We start from the raw sequence: 21,020 nt of genomic DNA, 5'->3' as shown, positions 1-21,020 counted from the left end.
TTATTACTTTTGAGTTCTTTAGAAGCTCGTCCTGAAATATTTTTGGATGCTACTGATCTATGCATTTTAACGTGTGATAAATGTTACAAATATCAAGCTCTTCTGAGTTGTGCAAACAACTGTATCGATACTTCCGGCAAAGTAACTCCGTTTTGGAAGCAGCAGTGTCCTTATTTTAATATGAAGAGTCCCTCGGTGCAACAAATGTAATTTTTAAACAAGTGTTGATTTATTTATTTTTCTTATATTTTTGTAATCACACTACATACTATTTGTTAAGTAGTACAATTTAAATTAAAAATAGCATACTAAAAATTAAGTCCCTTGCAGTAGTTTTTTCATTTCATAATTACCCATGAACCTTCTAAATATTTTTATGTAATTTTTCAAAAAAAATATCCAAGCAAATGCCGCACCATATGCAAAATTTAATACAGAAAAAAAGACAAAAAAGAAAGATTTTTTAAGCTGGACCGCATGTATTATACTTGTTAAATTTTTTGTTTAATAATAAAAAATTAGAAATTCCATTTTTTTTTAGTTAAATCATACTTCATAATAAGTGATCAAATTAGCATCATCCACATAAATGTGGTTGTTTATTTTATGAACTAGCTAAAGTATTGGTTGTTTTGTATTAATAGAATGATGGTTTTTATATTATCCAGCTAGTTTTTTTAACAATTTTAAGTCAATAAGCCAAAATCGTTGGTTAATTTACAAATTCGCCGCTGAGATTTAGTTGAAATTGTGATTTATATTAAAATAGCCAATAGTAGAGCTAGAAAAGAGAAGTTTACACATTTAGGATATTGAATAGGAGAGAAATAATAAAATATACTAGCTGCTTATTTTTTATTGAAATGAAAAATAAAAGCTTACAAAATTAACATTAATTTCATACATTTTACAAATACTCAATCAACACAATGAACTTTCTTATCCTATCCGTCTGTACACGCGATTCCGACCCCAGAAATAAAAAATAAACACAAAAATCTCCTAATCACTCAGCTTTCGTTTTTGTTTTTGACTTCTTTAATTTTTTCAGTCCATCCAAATTTCCTTTTAATAAACTGCTATAAGCTACTTGAAATTTATTTATGTCCTTTTGGTGAATCACTGTTGAAATTTTTTTTGACCTAGACTTTGCTCTTACTAAACAAAGGTGTTCTTGAGGTGTAGGTAGAGGAGGTTTACCTTCCCTTGGTTCTGGACGGTCCCGGCCATCATCTAAGGAAAAAATGCATAAAACAATTCATTTCACAACCCTTGGCACTTACATCGCTTGAAAATCATTGTGACAGAGCCACTCTGTCTGGCTTTCTGAAACAATTTGGTGAGTTCTGTGAGGAACTGAAAGAAATTTTAGGTTAATAAACACTTGGAGGTACAGAAGCACAGATGTATTACCGAGTCGTTTTCTAGTAAAACCATCTTCTTACCGTCACACTATTTTAGTCTTAAAATAGTTTAGTTTCTTTTTTCATAAATATGTTATATTTGACACTTCAACTCCACGTTTTTATAACCTATAAATCAATGTGTCGTTACAGAAATCTGTAATATCATGACCAAGCCCAAAATTACCCAAATTAGTTTACATTTCGAACCCACCAAATCCACTTTTTTATTCATTCTTATCAAACTAGATTTATCTAAATATAACACCGTAGGTACAAATAAAATTCTTGCATAATAACTTGTTTTTTTAAGCACTTAAAATCTGTCTGTCAATTTGGTTAAGTAGCGCCCTCTGTTATGCAGGTCAATTTGTTTTTGAAGGTTTCTCACCACAAATATTAAAATTAGCATAAAAACATTGATAAAAGCAGAGTGAGTAAAAATAATACGTCGCAGTTGAAGGTCGACGCGTTTGACTACGTGTTTTTGTTTACATTGCAACATATTGCTCCAAGATGTCAAGCCCTAGCAAGAGCGAATGTGAATTAAAAGCCGGCCATCCCCCTGCAGGTGAGTCTGACAAAAACACCCCCTTGTGATAACTCCAGCATATTGCGACAGTCAAAGCTGGAGGGATGAGAATCACGCAACACAAAACCAGAAAGGATTCTGGAGGTCTCACTGAGGACACCACTGGAATCACAATTTCCGGAAGCCCCCCTAAGACAACCACCATTTCTGGGGCTGTTCCCAAAGGACATGCTGACTTCCCTGCTGAAGCAGTACAAAGTTTTCACAAGGAAAAGCCTCCAAATAATGTTCCCAGCAAGCCAATGAACCACATCCAACAGCCAAGGAAATAGGGTTTTCTTGGAAATTTTGCAACCCAATAAGTTTGCTATATTTTTACATTTCTACTATAGGAAGAAAATGTTTCTAATATTTTTATCGTGGTTTTGGGATAGTTATTATTGATATAATTTAGATTAAAACATTGTTCTAATTACTTCTGTTTAATAGAATTTTTCGAAAATTATTTGTTTTAATCACTATCAGTCAAAGTTTTCCAACTGCGTTGATTGCGTTCCTTATCCTTTTTGGTAACAGGCTGCAAATGAGCGGCTGCTACAATATCTCTAAGCAAAAATAAACTTTTAGCAAATATTTCAAAAGGAATAAAGGGCGATACCTGAATTCGTCATAAGATTTTGATGAATTCACAGCTCGCAATTTCGCATCGTTTTTCAACCAATACATTTTGTCTTCATCGATTGCCGATTTTAACTCTTCATACAATTTTTTATTGCTAATTTGATGCGAAGCCATTGTGTGTCACTTTTGTGACTTTTATCATTCCAAAAAAGAAACAGAGTTTCTATAGCACTACCTTTGTTTAATCAATAAATTGGAGTCAATAGATGAATTCTAAAAAGTTTCCAAGGTTTTGGAATTGTATACCTGACACACAAATGAAATTACTTAATTCAATTAACAAATTGGTATTTTTTGCAAATTGTTGTGCAATGAAGATTTAAGGTGACTTTTGTTAAATTGCATGAAGTGTGGCGGCGATAAGCGCACAAAAATTCAGTAATAATAAAAAATAATCACGTTATGTTAAAAACAAGTAATGATTAATTTAGTGTTATTCGATATTAATTTTTTTATTATTAGTTATAAATTCTTTTTTCATGATAGAATTAAGTAATTCTTTTCACATATAACTTGCGAAATTAAAAAAATATGTCAGATTTTCAGTGAGAGCAATTCATAATATAATAATTCCATCCAAAACCATTTCAATATAGTAAATTTAAAAACAAGAAAAACAAAAAAACAAGTTATTTTTGTTTATTTTTGCTTTAGAAGCCTGTGGTCTATCTCTGGAAAAACCATATTATGCCCTGACTTCTATTGATTAATAAATTTCTCCAAAATTAAGTTTTACAACTAATTAAATTGCAAAGTCTTCAACAGTTGATAAATCAGTAAATCACATACCACTTCAACAAAGCCTTGTAAGATAAGGACAAAAAATACAGCGATTTTTATCGATTTGCTTGGATTAAAAAAAATCTTTTTTCTGAACCAATAATTCATATCGACGTCCATAAATGACATAGTATATTATGTGTATTACATGAGGCACATAAACTCAAGTAAAGAGAGAGAGTAAAGAGCAACATTATAATTAGCAAGTAAATGAACAAAATGATCAGGACGCTTTGCAATGAAATCACAACAACGCTTATAATTTAACTAGTGCAGTTAGTAGTGCAAAATCTCGAATGCTGATGATCTACAATGTACCTCTCCAGATATTGCAGAAGCAGCGAAAGAGACAACATTGGCAAATGTCATTGACCATTGTAAAAGTAAAAACACAAGCGCAAAAATATAATTTTTTACTCTATGGCTAAAAGGTAAAACTTTTACTTGTACCATTTAGTCATAAAAGTGGTCACTTAACAGCAATAATATCAGTAAGGCATATTTTAGTTGTCTCAAATTAAAAAAAAAACCTATATGACAACAATGTTAGATAAAAATAATATTATTAACTCACCTTAGTATGATAAAAAGGCGGGATGTAAGAACAAGTTACGTAGCAGGGTAAGTTATTAACTATAGCGTGATGTGATTTTTTACGAAGTGTCGGCGAAGAAGCTTTTGTAGTGTGTTGAAATTCTCACACTTATTTTTAAACTCAATCAAAGTTTACTACTAAGGTAAGGTGTAAGCAGTTATTGATCGCCTGGGAGGTAACAAACTTACAACTAATAAGGCCCCCTCAGCACAGATCATTTTTTAAGCATTTTACCCTGTTTTTAAGGTATATAGGGTGCGCCAGAGCTCGCGCCCCAGAGAAAAATGCCATATAAGGTAAGATACCAGGAACATGGGAAAAATGTAAAAAAATTTTATCTATAAAAATTTCGAAGTTATGGGGGTGTAAAGTGTGTGCTGAAGGGGCCTTCTACTTTTAAAATATAAGTATATCTTGGGTAAAATCCCTAAAAAACAAAGCAAAATCGCATATAATCCTAATTTATTAATAAATACAGTTTTACATCAATTTCACAGGACAGAATCTTTGAAATATCTGTTTTTTAAATATACCTTAAAAACAGGGTAAAATGCTTAAAAAATGATCTGCTGAGGGGGCCTTATTAGTAGTAAGTTTGTTACCTCCCAGGCGATCAATAACTGCTTACACCTTACATTATTTGGAGAAATATGAGTGCATAAACGAAAATTATCTAAAGTCTGTTTAAATTACTCTGGCCGTTGAGATTGTAAACGAAGTGAAGCTTTTCAACATGCTTGGTAATAAGAGTAATAAAATATAAGTTGAGTACAATAATACGTACTTCCCGATGGAGTAATCACAGATTTAAAATACAAAAATGTCACTTTAATAATTATTTAACGTTCTATTGAAAAGAAAAATTCTGGCTGGCTTAAAATCAGAAAGATTTTTTTATTATATGAGCGGCCTCTGATGGCTATTCGCGCAAAAGTTTTGTGTAACGGAGTATTTTTTGTAAATAAAGTTCACTACATTAAATAATGTTTATTTATAATTTTTAGTACACCGTCAGAGAAATAGGTACACCATTTACAACACATTGCTAGTACAAATATGATATAAACAATAACAATGCGAGAGTGGGGTTTTGACATTGGTGGAGGTGCGGAAAGGCTGCGGGTTAGGGTGGACATGGTTTGGCACAACACCGTATGCAAGCACGCGCCTTCACGGCAAAAACCGAACGAACGAGTGAGACTGAGGCTCTACTAGAGAACTAAATAATCTACACTGCCTACCTCAAGTAGGTACTTCTTGAACAGCTCGGTGCTAACACAGACCTGTGATATAGATATTATCTAGACATACACTAAAATTAGCATGGGTTAATTTTATTTATTTACCTACTACTCTAAGCTCCACATTAATAAATATCTAAAACGTTATATACTTTTTCTTTTACTTTTAACAATATGTACATTTCCTCGAAATGTAGCTGAACGTTCTCTAGATAGCTTAGTTATATGGCAGATGAAACTCAAAACAACACTTTGTGTCATTTGTGATAAAATCTCAACTAACATGTTGGGGCTCGCACACACTCAAATCTTGCAAAGATCAGTCCTGAGACAATGCGAAAATCCGCTCACGCAGCCAACAAAATAAATTATTCTCCTACATAAACTATATAGTATCAACATTTACACATGTATCTCGTTAAAAAGTAATAAATAAAATTCTTTGGTAAATCGTAAACAACCTACTTAAGCTCTCTTAAAATAATGCACATTTCCCTAACACGTATATCATACGTGTGTTTGTGTGTTACGTTGAAAAGTGATATATATTTCTGTCTAGTGCGGGTCGCCGTCCAAGCGAGAAACGTATTTATAGGTTCGCAACCTCTGTTGAACTTTTTTTTTAAATATAAACAAAATTAGGCACAACGGCCTAAATCTATTGCAAATTCCCACAATATCACAATACAAAAGATAATTTAAAAATAATGACGATACTGTATGAATGAGTCCTCGTGAAAAGCAAGTACGGCCGGGGGAGAACAAACTGCAATAAGGCTTCTGCAGAAAGTGCGTCAATTTAATTAAAATTACAAATACTTAACATTATAGTGGCCAACCTCGACCGACTTGCGTGTTTTACTCTTTTGATATTTACAGAGCATAGGCCATTCAGTGACTAGAGTTAAGACAGTAAATCTGGCGTCTCAGCGTAAAATCACAGAAACTCCAAGTAACCCCACTTCACAATATTCGAACTACCCCTAAACGATACGCAAAATTCTGATAATTCAGCTGCAATGAGATGGGGCCCATACTGATACATTTGTTTCTCTTAGCAATTAGAAACTTAAAACTTACATCAGATCAAATTTAAATAAACTCTGTTAACTGCAATAAATCAAATAAACTTTGTTCCATAAAATAAACATTGCATTAATAACATTATTTAATGAGTACTAGCGCATTTCTTTCTAATTTTTACAAAAATTAAAGCTTTCAAGCTTTCGGTTAACCCGAGTCGCGATTATTTCAACTAAGGGGACAACAAGAAAGGATAAATGGATGTGGCAAAGTTATTCAGCGACGAAGCGTGAAGGATTGAATTCTCTGTTGATAAATGAGAAACCCGTGAATTCTTCTTGGTTGATAGAATGCAGCACTTCATTGCTCACCGGTGTCAAAACTGGCTCTTCCTTCGTGAACTCGGCGTCAAAGTTCAAGGCATCCTTCTTACTCTTCTGTAAAACAACAATTAATCCACATTCGCACAAGTGTAAAACTCACAATTTTAGGTTTAAAGGGTGGCTTCACTTTTCTCTGTTCCAACGCATTCCAGTCGATGTCTCTAAAAAAGGGATGCACCCTGATTGCAGCCTCGCCCCCGTGGGCTGTCACACACCCCAACCTCCGACTGGGATTTTTTGTCATGAAGCCCTTCAATATACTAACAGCGTCTTTGCTCAACCAGACCGGATATAACACATCATCGTGCAAAATTGATTCAAACAAATCGTCTTCATTGTCGGACTCGAAAGGGGGTTGTCCAGCCATCATCTCATACATTAAGACGCCCAAAGCCCACCAGTCAACACTAGCGCCATATTCCAGTTCCTGGACAGAAATCATAATTAGTTTGTTTTTTTTTTTTTTTTGAAGAAAAATTATAAGTACCTGAAGGATCTCCGGTGCGATGTAGTCAGGAGTGCCACAAAAGGTCGTAGTGGTAATCCCATCCAAAATCCCTTCTTTACACATTCCGAAATCGGCCAATTTACAGTGGCCTTCAGCGTCTAATAAAATATTATCTAACTTGAGATCTCTATAAACAACCCCATGCTTGTGCAAAAATTGTAAAGCTAAAGTAACCTCAGCAGCGTAAAATCTGGCTCGTGGCTCGTCAAATTTTCGCGCTCTTTGGATTTGGAACATCAAATCGCCGCCATTTACGTATTCCATAACAAAAAATAAGCGATCTTTTGTTTGAAAGCACGAATGGAGTGCTGTTAGGAAGGGATGTTTGGCGGCTAAGGCCAAAATACGTTTCTCTGTCATTGTGCAATCGACATCGTCGTCTTGAATAATCACATCTTTTTTTAATACTTTCACAGCGTATACTTCATCGGTCTCTTTCTTCTCGGCCAGCATCACTTTTCCAAAACTCCCTTTGCCTAAGACTTTGATAAAGTTGAAGTCTTCTAAACCTATCTTCGATTTGCCTTTACGCTCAGCGCCATCTCCCCCTAAAACAACAAAGCATTTTCTCATTGTTTCCGTTTGATAAAAACCTACCATTGTTAGCCATTTTCTCCTCCATCATTTTAGTCAACCGTTCATCAGTGTTTTCCATTTCGTCTTCCGGGGCTTGATTCTCCGACTGGCCTTCATAATTCGCGCCATTCGCTCCTGATCCTGATACGTATTTACTCCTCCTAGGCGTTTGTTTGTCCGGGGAAACACCTGCTCAAAGCAACAGTAATTGAAATAATAACGAAAAAACAGGAAACTAGTTTGTATACCGATCGCTGAAAGAATTTCTGCCATCTGCTTCGTGTTAATCCCACAGTTATTTGCTACATTTTTTTGACAACGTTTGTGCACGTTTAAGGAACAAACTTCACACTGGAGTCCTTGACGGATTAAACCGTACAATAACGAACCACAATGGTCACAAAATGTGAATCTTTTGTAATTGTGGACTACGAAACGGTGCGGCACATTCACATTAAATCTTGTACTTTGTTGACTAGACTGAAAAAACAAACAACGTATTTTATATTCAACAAGGCCACATTCGTGTTTGCTCAAATTATAGTTTTAATTGTTATTGCTTTGTTGGTCAATATTTTCTAATATTTCCAATACATAGCTCGCAAAAAAAAATATTTCTATTGCTTGTTCTGATTCAGGTATTCGAAATATTTACCTCATCTTTCATTCCTGGACACTTTGTAACAACTAGAAGATGGCATCTTTTATGAACAACGCAGGTGCAAACTGTAATAAATTTGATTTTAAAACCTAATTACCATAAAAACCGATTATTTTAACTAACACCAAATAACTGAAAGATGAAATTGACTTTCCAGTTGATATGGGAAGCAACTTAACGTGATTGCATGAGAAGGAAACAGTTAAAGATATTAACTAAAGAGAAGGAAAAATGCAATAAACTTACAACAAATTTTAAAAAGCTATATAAAGACAGAGCCATGCCGTTGATATTGCAAATCATAAAAGATTTAATCGATTAATCCACCAACTCCACTCGGTCACATGCTATCAAAATAAAAATCGAAGCAACCACACCTATCAAAAACAAAAAGTTAAAAATCGCCGCTCTCTGGCACCCACCGCAACCTCTCACCCGGGCAGCCAGAGGGCGTTTCTGGACGTAACAAAAAAGCAAAGCTGGACTATGTACATAATTTTATACATGCGACGACTTCGTACCTTGACACTGATAGCCTTGCTTGCCCAAACCCCTGAAAACAAAACCACCATTGTGAAGTTAATGGCCCCGGAAACAAACACAACTTGTTATTACAAAGTCGATCGTGCTTAACACTACTTCTACTTACCAAATAAAATCGCGACAGTGCGAGCAGAAGGTGGGCTGACGGAGGAAAGTCGCCATGAATTTGTGACCATTGACTTGGTGGACCCTCCGTCGCATGGCGCCCCGTCTTCGGTTGAAGCCTTGGCGTTCTTTGAACTCGCGAGGTTTAGCTCCATGATAATCTAAACAAGTCAAATTTGAACCAACCCTCAAACAATAAAAGCAATAAACACTCACCTTTCGTTGTCAACTTCAAGTCTATTCTAACGTGAAGACGGCCTTTAGGTTCTAAATTTACCTGGAAATAACATACAGTTAATAAATTGAAGATACATACATTGCATCTGGCAAAATGCCGACGTTTCGTCACCGATTTCAAGGAACATTCTCAAGGTGCAAGTTATTTACTACATGAGTCACTTGAAAAATTTCTAAAATTTGCAATTTTGTTTGAATACTTTAGAAAAAATCTCTTCCTGTCACGGCTTTTTTTGAATGTTATAAATTAAAAGAAAGAACCAACTAAATTTAAATTTTCAAAAACCAACCAGGAAACGTTTTCGGATGACTCACACAAATATTTATCACACCTTTCCAAAATACTTTTCAGTGTCAACTTAAGTCAGTCAAGAGACCTATTTTTAAAACTATGGCCTTCCAAAAACGAAATATTCTGATATTTACCGAAGCTAATAAATTAACTTTCTATCGATTTTGATTTATTTTTAAGATTTTACGTTTAAAATAACCATTCGAAATAATTGGATAATTGAATTTTATGGTCTAATAGTAAATTTAATCAATGTTTCTTTAAGAAATTGCTTGCATACAACCTACTAGTTTTTCCATTTTTCAGAGTCAATACCAAGTAGGTACTTAAGGACGTTTTTAAACTACTAGTTCTTTACACTGAACTGTACACAGAACATCTTAATTGAATAACAGCATACTATTTATATGTTAATTGAATATGTTGTACACCCTGAATAGTAACAACGATAATAAAAACAAGCTGTTATCGCAATTTTAGTTTTCAGTAATAAAAAACACAAAAACTAATAATTGCAAGATAATAAAAAAAATATTAAAATTAATCTTGATCTTGATGTTTAAAATACGGCTTTAAATATACACGACCCAAGACAACTTTATTTAGTATTTTCGTGACGAAACCAAAAATATTCCAATTTCTCAACCAATTGAAGTTTGATGATATTGCAACCCCTGCAAGCAATAAAAATGTTTTAAAGAGAAAACAGAAACCAATCGAGGAAAATAAAATTATTCTTTGGCATGCTACACCATGTTTGATTTTCCACATGACCATAAAACCCGATAACTATGACCATACATCCTGTTTTTGTTTCTCCGACATTCACACCTAATAGTCACAAGAAACAAACTTTCAAAGTGTCGCATGATTTTCAAATTCTTTTTAAAAAGCACTGTGTAAGTTACATACTTTTAAAAATAAACACGTACGCTATAAAATTTATATGAGTAAAAACATCAACAAGTCCAGATCAAATATACAAATACAATTACTTTTATGAGCGGCTATCTTTCCTAATTAACGAAAGTTAATGAGTCAAATCAATGAACCCTCGTAATTACGATTAAGTGTCTTCAGAAATATTTATTTATTTATCATTACCATTAGTCTGCTTCCGAAATAGAAATGATTTTCATTTGGTGGTTGATTTTTAAATATTAAAAGTGTGGAATGCCATTTTGATTTGGTTGACCAGCAGCCTTGTAATTTATAGCGTTACCCTGTTGAAATCAAACTATTTTATTGCTAGTAAGCGACCCTGGATTATTTATAGTAGATCATATGGAAAACTCTTTTTCTTCGTCGCACTTTTCAGACATGTTTCGTCATGCTTTGAAGCTGCATTTCAATTATAATTGCGAATTTTTGAAAAAATCTGTATTAAAATTTTACTATTCGTAATAGAATTTAAACAATTTAAAACTTCAATGGAAAATTACCTACCAAAAGTAATTAATGAAAAAAGAGATGATGATCTATGCCGACCTTGATAGTATATTTTATACATATTTGTGTAAGAAAAAAACGAATTCCACATATTGTTGACAGCTGATAGAAAATATGTTTTAGCTACTCGAGTTCGTACTAAAATTTCATTCGTACTCGTAGTATTAATTTTCTTTAAATCCACTTTACACACAATTTTATTTTTTTATTTGAGCAACGATTTGACTAAATTACATTACTGTTATCAATTTAAACGATAATCCCTGTTCAGCACATTTTAGATCCCCACATTTACCTTATCTAACCACCTTTAATATAAACATATCATACCGTTTGTTGCATCATATATTATTATCTCAACATTCGTTTGAAAATTTTCAAGAAAAGTTTTAGGTATCGCATTAAAAATAATCAGCTGATCTTTTCAATAAATGCAAAATATGACAATATCTTAAAAATAAAGTCTTATCATTACATCTTAATTTAACATCTGAATACAGATTGTTTCTTAATAGAAAAGAGGTATTTTTTCTGACAAATTATTTATTTCAGAGATTGTTATGTTAAAGTAATCAGGTTTTGAGGGTATCTTCTATGAATTGAATCTGTTATTCAAGAAAAAAAACTAATAGAATAGATAGTATTTCGTATTTCTTAGTACAACTACGAGTATAAGTGAGAAAAATAAACAGATTAAAACTTCTTGTTTTATACAATTATAAAAGGGTGAACAAAAAGTATGGAACCAAGCGATTTTTTTTTAATCATTTGCCTTCAGAAAATAATAATGGATAAAAATTAAAGTTCTATAAAAAAATATGATCGTGTTTTAAGGATAAAATTTTGTATTGTTTTTGAAAATACGTAGATAGTTTTAATCCTAACATCACAGCCTTTGTAAAAAAACAGTTTTATAGTGGGTTGTCATTTAATAGTATATTATAACACTAGTTTATAAGCAAGCCTTTAAAACACGCACGGCGAGTTTAAGAGCACGACGCGTCTGCGGAGTGCTTTTAACGTCGTAAGTGTTTTAAAGACGCTTATAAACGAGTGTTATACGCTATTTTTTATTATACCTGTCCATTTAAGATCTTTTATGAGCATTGACATTGTAAAGACGGTTACTTGTTTACGTTGTTAAGCACATTTTTTCACGTTGTAATTGGTCCAGACATTTCACTATTTCTTGTTACCTAGACAACTTTAAAATTTCAGCGTGCTAAGGCCAAATTACGCACGCTGCAGCGTGTTTTAATTTAGGATTATGATGCAGGTATAATAAAATCATTTTGCTAAACAAAAACAAAAAAAAATCGAAAATTTTTATTCTTGATAAAACATCACATTTATGGTATGATTAAGTACTTAATCATTCTTGTTTTTTCCAAAAACAAATAGTTTAAACAAAAAACGCTTGGTTCCGTACTTTTTATTCATCTGGTACGACTATAGAAATAAAATAAATGAAGATAAAATATTTTTTTGTCGGTAAATCTGAAGAAAAATTGGAAATGAACAGTAAAAAAACATTATGTTTAGTTTAAAGTCTGATGTGAATCCTCTTCCGTAGGTAGATGTCTTTTTGAAGTGCCCTCGTGAATAAAAAGAGTATGGAACCAAACGTTTTTTGCTTTAATTAATTATTTTTTGAAAAGAAAAAACTATTGATGAATGATAAATTTCTATAAAAATGTGATGTTTTATCAAGAATAAAATTTTTCGAAATTTTCTTTTGTTTTTGAGTTCTACAAAAATTTTATTCTTTTTAATGACAACCCACTATAAAACCATTTTATTCTTCGACACTGTCAAAATTTACGATTTTTTCCCGTGTAAGGAAGTTTTGACAACTGATTGGCATTTCTCAATACGAAACGTCAGATTATTTTTAACAGATTTAAAGCAAGTTTAAGCCTTATTGAGTATAGTTCGAAGAATAAAATGTTGTATTCAACTCGTTTGAGTGTAAATCGGACGCTTTATTCCACCTCGTGGATGATAAACCACTGGTTTGGTTTAATAACCCACTCGGTGAGATAATCCGTCCGATTTACACTCAAACTCGTCGAATAAAAAATAGTATTTCTTATCAAGATTATGATCTAAGGATTACAACTATCTACTTTATTTTTTCAATTTTTTTTTACATAAATTGCAATTTTAACAAAACTCAAAAAGAAAACACAATTTCGTTCTCAAAATACAAATTTTTTATATTACTTTAATTTATATTAATTATTATCACCTGGAGGCAAATGATTTAAAAAAAAAGCTTGTTCCATATTCACCTGTATAGTGTTTTTTTGTTTATTTACACAAAAATAAGTACAAAAATACTTTAAACATCTAATTCGAAATGATTGTACCATTTACGTGAAATGAAATTTCCTGCAAGTGTTAGGAGCACAATGAGAGATATTGTACGGTTGATGAATGGGTATTTCCCCAAGGTTTTTTTTGTGGGCTTGTGTTTAAAGACTGAATAAATAAAATAAAAATGAAATCGATTTATTTTGGGTATGGAGTGCACGAGGTGTCGTGTTTATGTTGGAGCGCTCACCCAAAAGTCGGCCTCGTCTTTCTCGCGATTGAGCAGATCCTCGAAGGGAATGCTACAATTGGCGACGAAGACGTCGGGCGGGATGGCAGCGTCGTGAAAGACAGTCAAGGTGAGCGTCTTGGCCTTGTCGACGCTCTGCTCGAAGTACTCGTTCCAGACGGGGTCGAGCGTCTTCGGTTTGGTGGTGGTCTGGGCGACGTGAGTGTCGTCGACGTCGACGGTCACGTAGGGGTCCATCAGCTGGTCGTCGGCCACCTTGCCGAACGTCATGTTGTGGCGCTTCGAGCAGTCCGTCGGCCGTAAGCCCTGAGCCTCGCATATTTTGATGCGGACGGTCCCCGTGAACATTGGGAACACACAACGCCACCACCGAATTCACCGTCTTACTTCACTCGAGTACAGACCACATCAACACCTGCATCTGCATACGCACACAGAGCGAAACAAACACCACCACTTCTTGACAGCAGCCATGGACGACGAGCGACGACGACGCCGCTCCCGAATCCCGATCTCTAGACACCTCTCCCACAATCCTCAGCGCCTCCACGACCGCGACCGCCCAGAACATAACCAGACCATCGCAGAACAGAACCCATCAACCCGAGCACAGATGACGCCACCGACTACCATTTACCGTCAACGATTCCGAATACAAGGAGCGCTCAATAAAACGTATGTATGTATTCAGATGGTACATACATACCATTTTCAATTTTCTGCATTTACTCAGAACGGAATAACTAAGTATTTTTGTTGATTGTCAAAAAACATCTATGTCCAGAAAGAGTAAGAACTAACATTCTTTATTATATATTACCATTATTCACATTAACCAGATGCAATAAATTCGAAGATATTTAAAAAATGCCAGACTACTTTTTTACTTACTACTTTTTGCTCTATAAGTCTTATAGTTTTGTCCAAAAACGCGTTTAAAATTTCACGATTTTGACAATTTTTACTTTTTGAACGACGATTACAGCCAAATTATTAGACTTAGAGCAAAAAGCTCAACACCATCAAAAAAATCTATCGATTGATCCTAAAGCCAATAAGTCAATATCTCGCAAAAAAAAGAATATTTAAACGCCGATTACGGCGAAACTAAAAGAAATAGCGCAAAATGCTTAGCTAATTCGTGAGTTGCGCGTCAAAATCTATAGGATATAAGAATCTGAGACATGTTCAAAAACACTAGTTTTTAAGGAGAGGGGGGGGCGCATGGCTAAACAAATTTTTACTTTTTTTTATTTTGTAAATTGCTAAAAAACTGTATCTCAATTATTATATCATATATCATATAATATTTCGACCTAGACTTATGTAAAATGTTCCGTAGAATCGATTGGCGTCAAGAAAACTGCAAAATTCGTAATAGTTTTGAAGTTATAGTCGAATTTATATTTTTGATATTATTTAATTTATCAGAAATTTTCTCGATAATTATTTATCGTAGAGCACTGATCTTGTATATGATAGAAAATTAAATTTTCCTCTCAACGGTACCGAACATGAGAGGTTATCACCAATAAGTCCGGAGGTATTGCTCCAGGTGCCAAAAATCGACCAAAAATTCTACTTTAAAATTGACCTATTTAACGTTTTTTTAATATTTCTAGAAGTGATAAAGACTCAAAAAAGTGCATAAAACGTTATTGGGTCAAGTTTAAAAAAATTACGAATTTTTCGAGTTTTTGAAGGTGAGCGGTAGTAAAATCGTAAAAATACTCAACTTACCTTAAGTCTTACCTTAGTCTTACTCACCTTAAAATTGAAATATGGTTTTCTAGACATAAAATTACGCACTGAACACGATGCAACAAGTTAAAATACTCTACGACGCATATTTTTTGGGATGTTGAGTAATAAAGTTAAGAATAAAATAAAATTAACCGAGAATACGCCTCTGTATAAACCGTTTTGACCTAGGACTCATAGTTACTTAGACTTAGAGCAAAAAACTTAATACCATCGTAATCAAAGTAAAAAAATGTATTGGATGGCACTAAATTCAAGTCGATATCTCGCAAAAAAATATGTTTAAACGCGGATTAAGGCGAAACTAGTGGGGATAGCGCACAATGATTGACAAATTCGTAATCAGCGCATCAAAATCTATCAGAAAAAMTATGTTTAAATAGAATCTGAGACATGTTCAAATGACCATTTAAACAGTTTTTTTTAACATTTAGGTCCTAAGTGTGTAAAACGTTGTTGGGTCGAATTTGAAAAATTACGAATATCTTGAGTTTTTGTAGATGAGTTGGGTAGTAAATCATAAAAATGATCGATTAACCGATCGATTAAGTCGCAAAAACGCTTGAAATATCAAGACATGTAGGGCACATTATTGTATGTATTCGTATAAAATAAGGGGACTGATACTTTTTTATTAAAATCGTAGAGCAGGAAGATACTGAGATAAACTACTGAAAGAAAAAAAAATGTTATAATAAAAAATCTGTTGATACACTAAATAATATTTATTTATTTTAAGTAGATATGATAATACCGGTTCTAGCTCTTACTAATTCATGCAGAATTCTAAGAAAAAAATAAAAGCCTATAAGAAGTATAGCTTTATTTCGACACCCTTGCTTTATATATGTATAATTAAAATCTAAAAAACCTCAAAAATAACAAAAAACAAAAGGTGCTCCATTAACCTGCATTAACATATCTACTAGGTATATGCTATAGTACACTGTTTTGGAGAAATAGTACAATACTATTAGTTGGTATTACACATTGTACTAAGAGAACCACAACAGAAACGGTAACATATGGTATTTGTCATAAAAATAGATGAGGTAGGCAAAATAAATTTGGCACAATACCGGACGCAAAGTTATTTGATAAAATCGTGAATAATACTAAAAAAAAGAAAGACGAATAGGTTGAAAAATCTGTATCTATTTTATACTGGGAAATTCGCTAAACATCCATCACTATATTAGCTGACTGTACTAATAATATTACTACCTATTACAGACATAAACATAAAACATTTTTGTCCTTCCAACAACAAACATTTCTTTGAAATGTATTCGATTTTGTTCTAAACAGCTCAATATGGCAGATAAATTTATTTAACTCATACAACATCAACAGGCACACTTTGCGTAATGATTGCTCTCCATGTTCGTGGTTATTGTGTGGCATTCTTTACATCATTTGTGCTACACTTTAAACAAAATCCACATAAACTATCATATTATCAACAATTTTCCTTAAAAATCTCTCTTGATAAGCTCTTTACGATCTCCTGGTTGCAAACACAAAATGTGAAAACATGAGTCTTGTACAATTTTAAGGCTACCACAACAATAAATTGACTCGATCTAATAAAACTTCTCAATTCACCAAAATAAAATATTTACAGAGCTTAGGCCTTTCGTAAATATACATTTAATTTCTGGTTTAATTATCCAGTAAGATCACAGAAATCTTCTATCTAATAACTGAGTCAGATTGAAACTTATTCATATGGTTGAAATTTAACTGAAATCATCTCTAGTCAATAACTTAGTCGCTTGAAACAGTAAAACGATTAGGATTGTAATTTGGATTAATAAACGAGAATCCTTTGAACTCCTCTTGGTTTATTGAATTCGTCACTTCGGTGCTAACCGGACTCAAAACTGGTTCTTCTTTCGTAAACTCTGCGTCAAAATTCAACGCATCCTTTTTGCTTTTCTGCAAAGAAAACAAGTTTACAACTTATTTTAATTCTCTTACAACTAAACTTACAATTCTTGGTTTAAAAGGCGGTTTTACTTTCTTCTGCTCCAACGCAGTCCAGTCAATCTCCTTGAAAAAAGGATGCACTTTGATCGCCGCCTCGCCGCCCTGTGAGGCCACACACCCCAACCTCTTATTCGGGTTCTTCGTCATAAACCCTTTTAAGACATTAACACCCTCCTTACTCAACCAAACCGGATAAAGAACATCGTCGTGCAAAATCGACTCGTACATATCCTCCTCATTATCAGCCTCAAACGGCGGCTGCCCTGCCATCATCTCGTACATCAAAACCCCCAAAGCCCACCAATCCACACTCGCCCCGTACTCCAGCTCTTGCAAAATCTCCGGAGCGATGTAATCCGGAGTGCCACAGAACGTAGTAGTCGTAATACCCTCAAAGATCCCCTCTTTGCACATCCCAAAATCGGCCAATTTGCAGTGCCCCTCAGCGTCCAGCAAAATATTGTCTAGTTTCAAGTCTCGGTAAATAACCCCGTGCTTGTGCAAAAACTGGAGCGCTAACGTGACCTCAGCTGCGTAAAACCTCGCTCTTGGCTCGTCGAATTTTCGCGCCCTTTGGATTTGAAACATCAAGTCTCCCCCATTTACGTATTCCATAACGAAGAAAAGGCGATTTTTAGTCTGGAAACATGAATGAAGCGCAGTCAGAAACGGATGCTTGGCAGCTAACGCCAAAATCCTTTTTTCAGTCATGGTACACTCGACGTCATCATCTTGGATAATGACATCTTTCTTGAGGATTTTTATCGCGAAGATTTCTTCCGTGTCTTTCCTCTCAGCTAACATAACCTTCCCGAAACTTCCCTTTCCCAAAACCTTGATGAAATTGAAATCATCTAAACTAATTTTATTTGGACTTCTTTGTTCTTTTATTTCTTCACATGCAGGTGGTTCTTCATTGCTTTCTTTTGTAGTGTTGGAGGTTTTGTTGGTTTCGGCATTTTCCGATGAAGCTTCTTGATTTGTTGACGCTGGGACGTATTTAACATGGGTTTGGAATTGTTTGTCGGGGGAAACACCTGAATCAGACAATTAGGCTTTTATTAAATTTGTGAAAAACGTACCAATAGATGACAAAACTTCCGCCATCTGTTTAACATTTATTCCGCAATTGTTCGCTACATTTTTCTGGCACCGCTTGTGAACATTCAAAGAACAAGCTTCACATTGAAGTCCTTGTCGGAAAAGTCCATAGAGTAAAGACCCGCAATGATCACAAAATGTGAATCTTTTGTAGTTGTGGACCACGAAACGGTGGGGTATATTCACACTAAATCCCGTATTTGGCTGAGTACTCTGAAAATGCGAAATTACACTTTTGGTCAATAGATTTCAGAAAATACCTCGTTTTTGATCCCTGGACATTTTGTAAGAACCAAAGAGTGGCACCTTTTGTGAACGACGCAAGCACATACTGTAACAAATTTTGATAAAATTTCTCTATTAATAGTCTCGCACTACTAGTAATGATAATAAAAACTTACAAATACCTAAACAAAGCTATATAAATTGCCATGCCGTTCGGATGCTGCAACTCAAAATAAAAGCAAAATCTTTTCCACTCATTCCAACCAAAAGAATTTTATACCTACAAGCTTCACATTAATAAAGACAGTGCTCATATATCTACAAATGCACATTTAGAGACAACATTATCGTACATTCCGTACCTTGGCACTGATAGGCTTGTTTACCCATCAAACCCCTAAAAATATTTATTGTTACATTGTGAAGTTTTGATTATTATTTCTCACCAAATAAAATCTCTACAATGGGAACAAAATGTGGGTTGGCGAAGATACGTAGCCATGAATTTGTGTCCGTTGACTTGGTGCACCCTTCGACGCATAGCACCTCGTCTTCGGTTGAAGCCTTGGCGCTCTTTGAACTGCCGTCTCGTATTAACATCCCCTAAAAATTATGTTTTTTCCATAAAATAAAAAATTGAATTGAAAAAAATTACCGCGACGTTCTAAGTCCACCTGAAGACGAAGTCGACCGGTAGGCTCCAAATTAACCTGAAAAATAATTTAAAAATCAATATCAAAAAAGTTTTTTTATTTTTTTAATAATCTCATGTATCAGTTCCCAGATTTTAAGAGTTTATTTTTTTATTTAATAAACATGATATTAATTATGTAAACAATAGAAATTTTCTTATTTTTTCCATTTAGTTTTTTTGTACATTTATAAACATCAGTATAAAGTACTACTTAGTGAAATTTTAGAACTTTTGAGGTTTTAGGTCATTAAGTAGATTTGACGTCTAAGGGAAGAATCCTTTTATTCTGACTCGTGACCAGTCCGGCCCTGCCTAATTACTATCCATTTTTATCTAAGTTTATCTAAACTTAATTTTTCGATATTTAATTAGAGTTTAAAGTTTGTATTTTTATTTGGTGTTATTTTACTCAAAACGGTGAAGCAGATGGTCCTGCATTTTGATAAAGCTTTTTGATTAAATTCCAAAAAAAAATCTTTTCCTTCATTGGGGAATCGTTTTGCAAACTTTTGTTAATGCACCACTGCCGCCCCTCACAGCCTGTTCTAAGCGTTAACCTCAAAAAGTCCCAAAAATAGCCCATCACCCGATTCCTTCACTTGTTTGCGAGTTTTAGGGTGCAGTAAATCAATATTGGCTTTCATGTAAACAGTCAGCTATTTCACCAACGTCGGTTTTGCGCAATTTTGTTATGGAGCGTCGCGACGCCTTGCTTACCCAAAAATCTTTCTCGTGGTCCTGTAGTAAATCCTCGAGTGGTATACTACAGTTGGCGACAAAGACATTGGGTGGTATGGCGGCGTCGTGGAAAACGGTCAACGTGAGCGTCTTGGCGTCGACGACGTCGTCCTCGAAGGACTCGTTCCAGACGGGGTCGAGCGTCTTCGACTTGGTGGTGGTCTGGGCCAGGTGGGTGTCGTCCACGTCGATGGTGACGTAGGGGTCCATCTGGTCGTCAGACTTGCCGAACATCATGTTGTGGCGTTTCGAGCAGTCGGTAGGGCGCAACCCTTCGGCCTGGATTACTTTTATCCGCACTGTGCCCTTAAACATCGCACCTGCACTAAAAGACGATTTGCAACACCATAGATGGATATGTAGCGGTTTTTCGGCGAAATACACGAACGCACTTGCTGTGAAGAGTGACAGCCGACTATCCCGATCCCATCGACTCCCACAACTCCCCGTTTTACATTCACAATGGATCCGATGCGCCGCGACGTACCGGGAATAGACGGAAAGTCGACGACCTTCACCCACTATGATATCTCTGCGTACAGTGGGAAACTCCGATAGCTATCACGCCATATCAATAACTCTTTCGCCACTCTTCGTACCATATAGCAAAAATAATAACTATCTAAATCCGCATCCTCTTATTATCCTTCTTATTTTTTATTAATTATCTAGTACAGAAAATGTCTATTTTGTCCCAACTAGAACGGGAAAAAAATATCGATTTCAACGATTATTATGATTCCAACATTTTGATTTATTTATTAAATTTAAAATACGTTTTAATTTTTATTAGAGAGACTGAGAAAAACGCACCTGTACTTTTGAAAATGGCTTTTTCGATTGTTTTGAAATATTTATCGAAATTGTTGTTTTTAGAAACAATCACATAGGAAATCGGAGTAAATAATAAGGAAATCGGGAGAAATGGGTGGAAATAAAA

General features: G+C 34.4%; 5 protein-coding genes across 5 annotated transcripts; 1 reads left to right on the top strand and 4 right to left on the bottom strand.

Annotated features, from left to right (window-relative positions):
• Positions 1-841: 841 nt before the first annotated feature.
• LOC123010854 (signal recognition particle 14 kDa protein) lies at positions 842-1,769 on the bottom strand. The gene is made up of 4 exons (XM_044408015.1): positions 1,591-1,769; positions 1,414-1,532; positions 1,284-1,356; positions 842-1,233 (listed from the first exon to the last, which is right to left on the bottom strand). The coding sequence occupies exons 2-4, from the start codon at positions 1,435-1,437 to the stop codon at positions 1,007-1,009; spliced, it is 324 nt and encodes a 107-aa protein (XP_044263950.1). The 5' UTR covers positions 1,438-1,532; positions 1,591-1,769; the 3' UTR covers positions 842-1,006.
• Positions 1,729-2,440, top strand: LOC123010855 (death-associated protein 1). The gene is made up of 2 exons (XM_044408016.1): positions 1,729-1,974; positions 2,026-2,440. The coding sequence occupies exons 1-2, from the start codon at positions 1,920-1,922 to the stop codon at positions 2,265-2,267; spliced, it is 297 nt and encodes a 98-aa protein (XP_044263951.1). The 5' UTR covers positions 1,729-1,919; the 3' UTR covers positions 2,268-2,440.
• Positions 2,175-2,748, bottom strand: LOC123010856 (coiled-coil domain-containing protein 103). The gene is made up of 2 exons (XM_044408017.1): positions 2,594-2,748; positions 2,175-2,540 (listed from the first exon to the last, which is right to left on the bottom strand). Exons 1-2 carry the CDS (start codon positions 2,728-2,730, stop codon positions 2,447-2,449), a joined length of 231 nt encoding a protein of 76 aa, XP_044263952.1. The 5' UTR covers positions 2,731-2,748; the 3' UTR covers positions 2,175-2,446.
• A 2,214-nt stretch (positions 2,749-4,962) lies between these two features.
• LOC123010970 (protein kinase C-like) lies at positions 4,963-14,151 on the bottom strand. Its single transcript, XM_044408199.1, is given in 10 exon segments — positions 4,963-6,692; positions 6,739-7,065; positions 7,126-7,711; positions 7,713-7,911; positions 7,971-8,202; positions 8,378-8,448; positions 8,905-8,936; positions 9,033-9,192; positions 9,248-9,308; positions 13,573-14,151. Coding segments are annotated over 10 exon segments (2,181 nt in total). The 5' UTR covers positions 13,921-14,151; the 3' UTR covers positions 4,963-6,527.
• A 1,892-nt stretch (positions 14,152-16,043) lies between these two features.
• On the bottom strand, positions 16,044-20,566 carry LOC123012231 (protein kinase C-like). The gene is made up of 8 exons (XM_044410118.1): positions 20,060-20,566; positions 19,304-19,358; positions 19,095-19,251; positions 19,011-19,045; positions 18,684-18,754; positions 18,405-18,636; positions 17,326-18,359; positions 16,044-17,271 (listed from the first exon to the last, which is right to left on the bottom strand). The coding sequence occupies exons 1-8, from the start codon at positions 20,393-20,395 to the stop codon at positions 17,101-17,103; spliced, it is 2,091 nt and encodes a 696-aa protein (XP_044266053.1). The 5' UTR covers positions 20,396-20,566; the 3' UTR covers positions 16,044-17,100.
• Between the last annotated feature and the right edge of the window lie 454 nt (positions 20,567-21,020).

This window comes from Tribolium madens, unplaced genomic scaffold (assembly GCF_015345945.1).
Source record: "Tribolium madens isolate multiple individuals breed KSU strain unplaced genomic scaffold, Tmad_KSU_1.1 Scaffold_91;HRSCAF=231;Tcas5.2_LG7, whole genome shotgun sequence".
Lineage (NCBI taxonomy): Eukaryota > Metazoa > Arthropoda > Insecta > Coleoptera > Tenebrionidae > Tribolium > Tribolium madens.
Note: the sequence above shows the minus strand (reverse complement) of the source record. Positions and strands in the feature narration are given on the sequence as shown.